This window comes from Acomys russatus, chromosome 3 (genome assembly GCF_903995435.1).
Source record: "Acomys russatus chromosome 3, mAcoRus1.1, whole genome shotgun sequence".
NCBI lineage: Eukaryota > Metazoa > Chordata > Mammalia > Rodentia > Muridae > Acomys > Acomys russatus.
This window is the reverse complement of record NC_067139.1, coordinates 82,216,327-82,222,284: the sequence shown is the minus strand read 5'-3', so window position 1 is coordinate 82,222,284 and position 5,958 is coordinate 82,216,327. Positions and strand designations below refer to the sequence as shown.

The 5,958-nt window shown below is 42.3% G+C and overlaps 1 gene segment (V, D, J or C); it reads right to left on the bottom strand.

Moving 5' to 3' along the window:
- Window positions 1-3,576: 3,576 nt before the first annotated feature.
- Window positions 3,577-4,268, bottom strand: LOC127187156 (T-cell receptor alpha chain V region 2B4-like). The segment is given in 2 exon segments: window positions 3,577-4,031; window positions 4,220-4,268. Coding segments are annotated over 2 exon segments (504 nt in total).
- Between the last annotated feature and the right edge of the window lie 1,690 nt (window positions 4,269-5,958).

Here is a 5,958-nt window from a genome sequence, read left to right as displayed (position 1 = left end):
TACACTATGGAATACTATTCAGCTATTAAAAACAAGGAATTCCCAAAATTTGTGGACAAATGGATTGAACTAGAAATTATCATAATGAGTGAGTTCACCCAGAAGCAAAAAGAGAAATGGTATACACTCACTTATATGGAGACACTAGCCCAAAGGATACATCCCATGAAAAACTTTACTTACCAGGAAAGTGTGTCAGAGGGGAGGACATCCTATTGAGACTTTAGGTGAGAGTAGCATGGAAGAATGGAGAAATAGAAGGATCCACAGGTTCTGGAAACCTATAAGAAGAACTTTATGATAGGCGGATCTGGGTCCTGGGGTCTTCCTCAAATTGAGTTACCAGCCAAGGAAATTATAGGCAGTAAACTTCGAACCCTTACCCAGACCTAGCCGATGAGCAGGATATTCTCCACCACAGAGTGGAGAGTGAGATCTGACTCTCACACGAACTCTGGTGCCCCTTTCCTGACCATGTTCCCTGGTTGGGGAAGCTGGTGGCACTCAAAGGAAGGATAGCAGGCTACCAAAAAGAGACTTGATACCTTATGAGCATATACAGGGGGAGGAGGTCTCCCTCAGTCCCAGTCGTAGGGGAGGGGAGAAAGGGGAAGTGGGAGGGAGGGAGGAATAAGAGGATACAAAGGAAGGGCTAAAAATTTAGATGTAATATGAATAAATTAAAAACTGAGGGAAAAAAAGAATCATAAGATTCTACTTCGAAGGCATATATGCCACAAAATTTGAAAATCTAAGAGAAATAGATGATTTTCTTGATCAATTTCACATCCCAAAATTGAATGAAGAACAGATAAACAAGCTAAATAGTCACGTTTTCCCTACAGAAATAGAAGCAATCATTGATAGACTCCCAACCAAAAAAAGCCCAGGGCCAGATGGTTTCAGTGCAGAATTCTACCAGGCCTTCAAGAAGGATGTGCTAATATCTATACTCTACAAGCTACTCCAAAAGATTAAAATGGATGAAACATTAACAAATTCATTCTATGAGGCCATAGTCACATTGATATCTAAACCTCACAAAGACCCAACAAAGAGAATCTCAGACCAATTTCTCTTATGAACATTGATGTAAATATACTCAATAAAATACTTGCAAAACAAATACAAGAACATAACAAAGATATCATTCACCATGACCAAGTAGGCTTCATTCTAGGCATGCAGGGATGGTTTAATATTCAGAAATCCATCAATATAATCCACCATATAAACAAACCCAAAATAAAGAACCACATGATCATCTCCTTAGATGCAGAGAGAGCATTTGATAAAATCCAACACCCATTCATGTTTAAAGTTTTGGAGATATCGGGGATACAAGGCACATACCTCAACATAAATAAGGCTATATACAGCAAGCCAATAGTCAAAATCAAAGTAAATGGTGAGATACTCAAGGAAATTCCTCTAAAATCGGGAACAAGGCAAGGCTGCCCACTCTCTCCATATCTCTTCAATATAGTACTCGAAGTTCTAGCCAGAGCAATAAGACAACAAAAGGAGATCAAGGGTATCCAAATGGGAAAGGAGGAAGTCAAATTATCCCTATTTGCAGATGATATGATAGTGTACATAAGTGACCCCCAAAATTCCACCAAAGAACTCCTACAGCTGATAAATTGGCTGGATATGAAATTAACTCAAAAAGTCAGTAGCTTTCCTATATACAAATGACAATCATACAGAGGAAGAAATTGGGAAAATTACACCCTTCACATTAGCCAGAATCAATATAAAATATTTAGGAGTTATTCTAACCAAGCAAGGGAAGGACTTGTTTGAAAGAAATTTCAAAACTCTGATGAAAGAGATTGAAGATGACATGAGAAGATGGAATGATCTTCCTTGTTCATGGATCAGGAGAATTAACATGGTAAAAATGGCCATCTTACCAAAAGCAATTTACAGATTCAATGCAATCTCTATCAAAATACCTACAAAAATTTTTAAAGACGTTGAAAGGATAATTCTCAACTTCATATGGAAAAACAAAAAACCCAGAATAGCTAAAACAATCCTATACAGTAAAAGATCCTCCAGAGGAATCTCCATGCTTGATCTCAAGCTGTACTTTAGAGCAATAGTAGTTAAAACATCATGGTACTGGCATAGCAATAGGCTGGTGGATCAACGGAATTGAATCGAAGACCCAGATATGGATCCACACACATATGGTCACTTGATTTTTGGCAAAGAAGCCAAATCTATTCAATGGAAAAGGGATAGCATCTTCAACAAATGGTGCTGGTCTAACTGGTTGTCTACATGTAAAAAATGCAATTGGACCCATAGTTGTCACCACGCATAAAAGTCAAGTCCAAGTGGATCAAAGACCTCAATATAAAATCAGAGACACTAAATTGGTTAGAAGAAAAAGTGGGGAAGAGCCTGGAACCACATTGGCACAGGAGCAAACTTCCGGAACAGAACTCCAACAGCCCAGGCCTTAAGGTCAACAATTAATATTCCACTCCTTGGAATATACCCAGAAGATGCTCCAGTGCACAAGAACATTTGCTCAACCATGTTCATAGCAGCCTTATTCATAATAGCCAGATCATGGAAAAAAGCCTAAGTGTCCCTCAGTAGAAGAACAAATAAAGAAACTGTGGTACATTTACACTATGGAATACTACTCAGCTATTAAAAGCATTGGAATTCCCAAAATATGTGTACAAATGGATTGAACTAGAAATGGTCATAATGAGTGAGTTAACCCAGAAGCAGAAAGACTCAAATGGTATATACTCACTAATATCTGGACACTAGCCCAAGGGACATGTTCCATGAAAGTCTTTACATACCAGGAAAGTGGGTCAGAGGGGAGGACATCCTATTGGGACTTTAGGTGAGAGAAGCATGGGAGAATGGGGAAATAGAAGGATCCAGAGGGTCCTAGAAACCTACAAGAAGAACATTATGATGGGCAAATCTGGGCCCAGGGGTCCTGCTCAAACTGTGGTACCAGCCAAGGACAGTACAGGCAGTAAACCTTGACCCCCTACCCAGATCTAGCCAATGGTCAGAACATTCTCCACAGTTGAGTGGAGAGTGGGGTATGACTTTCTCACGTACTCTGGTGCCTCACATTTGACCACATCCCCTGGAGAGGGAGACCTGGTGGCACTCAGAGGAAGGACAGCAGGTTACAGAGAAGATACTTGATACCCTATGAGCATATACAGGGGGAGGTAATCCCCCTCAGTCACATTCATAGGGGAGGGGAGTAAGGGGAAATGGGAGGGAGGGAGGAATAGTAAGATACAAGGGATGGGATAACAATTGAGATGTATTATGAATAAATTAATAAAATATATTAAAAAGAAAGAAAATGAAGGAATGAGATGTGCTACAGGGGTGATCATGGACGTTATGGAATGGTGTGTGGTGAGTCTCAGAACCATGTTTTTGTCTTCCAACTCATGAACATCAGCACATTATGAGTGTGCACACTGTTGTGGAACCATCAGTATGTGAGAAAACAAAAGTGGAAAATATTTCAACTAAACCAAAAGGGTGCATTTCCTTTCAGGATTACTTAATTTCAAAATGTCAAAATATTTTTCCAATGACTCGAGCCTTCTCTACCCCTGGCCTTAATTTCCTTTGCATATGAAATAGAAACATAATTTCTCCACTGTGTGCTCTGTCCCCTCCCTCGGGCCTTGAAGGGCACAGTAGGTTTGGGTGCAGGCTGCAGGTGCCTGGAGAGCACTGTGTGCTCACTGCACAGAGGTAGACAGCTGAGTCACTGGGCTGAGAGTCTCTGATGTGCAGGGAAACATACAGGCTGGCTCTATTGAGGTGAGCTGTGAATCTGCCTTCTTCCTTGTCACCATTGGAGAAGATGGACATCAGTGCCTTGGGGCCTTGCCCGGGATGCTGTCTGAACCACCAGAAGTACTGAGAACTAGAATCAGTGAAAGTGCAGTTGAGAGAAGCTATGGATCCCTCTGGGACACTGAGGGATTCTGGGTCCTGTTGCACCTTCTGCTTGCAGCTCACCCCTGTGCAGAAAGACAAAGGTCAGACAAACAGGCCTGGATGTACATGGATGCTAACCCTCCAGAATGCCTTTTCCATGGGCCTCCCACCCCTAACATGAGATTTAAAACATTTTGTTTCTCCCATGAGCCTGGAAGAGGCAACAACTTTACATCTCACACCTGGATCCTGAAGACATTCCCACACTTACAGTTTAACTGAAGCCACAGGACCACTAGTGACACACTCAAGGATGTCATACTGTCTTCTTCCCTCTCAATGAGGACTGAGACTCTCAACCCTAAGTTAGCAACTAGAAAAAAGACTTGTCGCCACCTGAGCAGCACCAAGCCTTTCCCCCAGCCCTTTCTCCACCCCCTCCTCCTCTTCCTGCACCCTCCTTCTTCCTCTCTCTCTACCCCCTTCTCCCCTACTTGAGACATTTGCTCAGGACTCCTAAGAAAACACTGCCACCTTGTGGGCTCCTGATAGTGACCAAAGAAATAGTCAAACTGCAGACTCTTCTAGCTTTAACTGTTAAAGAACAAAACACTTGAGAGTTTAGTTCCAATATTGAGAGATATTTGCTCCAGGTCAGGATGGGGATGTGAGCAGGTGTGTACACACTCAGCAGATGTTGTCTTCTTTGTTGTTAACAACTGTTATCACACATAGGCTGTCACCCACACTGAAAAACCACCTAGAAATGTCAGCCCTGGAAAACTGAGTGAGGCTTTTTCCACACCAAAAATCAAATCCTTGTCCCTCCACACATGCTCATTCAAACCCATCTTCAAGTTTGGGCATGGCCTGCACCTGAGCATGGCAGTGTATGGTGTGGGAGATGACAAGGTGGGAAGGGGTAGCATTGGGTTGGGTCCTTAGAATCTGAACTGAGACCATGATAGGGTTAAAAGGGCAGGCAGGACTTTTACCTGTTCTTCTGACTGGCCTGGCTCATACCTGAGTAGCAGATATCTGCCTAAGGTCATGGCAGGGTTACTTCAGTGGAGCAAGCAGTGGGATAGGAAGGGATGGTAGTGGATTGGGTTCTGGGGATCTGAACAGAGTGCATGAAAGGGTCTGTTGACAGGAAGACAGCAGGAAAGGCTACCTGCCCTTCTGGCTGCCATGCCCTACACCTGAGCACTGGATCAGATGGATGCTCCCAGTTGACCCTGGCCTCCACAACCATTGGCTCCTGAACAACCACCAGAAGTACCTCACTGGTATCTCCAGTTTGATTATTTCTTGACATCTACTTCTTTTGATGTATTTCTTCTCTTTGTTATCTAGAGCTTTCATGTGTGCTGTAAAGTTGCTAATGTAAGATCTCTCCATTTTTTTCTCATGTGGGCTCTTAGTGCTATGAACTTACCTCTTAGAACCACCTTCATTGTGCCCAATTTGTCCGGGTAAGTTGTGTTTTCATTTACCTGCAATTACAGAAAATTTCAAATTTCTTTCCTAATCCTTGTCTTGACTCATTTTTTATTCAGTACTGATCTGTTCAGTTTACATGACTTTGTAAGCTTTCTGTTGTTTCTGTTTGTGATAGCATCTGCAGTGCCCAAAAAGGGTGTAGGATGTTGTTCCAATTTTTTTAATATACCCTGAGACTTGCTTTGTTGCTGAGGGACAGCTCTAGCAATGCCCAGGTTCAACAGAGGAGATAAGGATTCAACAAGGGAGGAGTGAGTGAGTCAGGCGTGGTAGTTGGGGGAATTTTGTAGCCTCACTAGGACTTGGGGTGCTTCTTTATTTGTACAGAACTCAGTAAGCAGGGATAGTTTGATGTTGTTCTACGGCATAGTTCATATCATGTTTGTCTGTGGACGGAAGTTAAACTTCTTCTGTGTCATAATCTTAGTCACCATTGATAAGCCATGATAGAAGAGTGTCATCTTTTCAGTCATACTGACGCCATAATCTGTCATCATTGTTAAACCG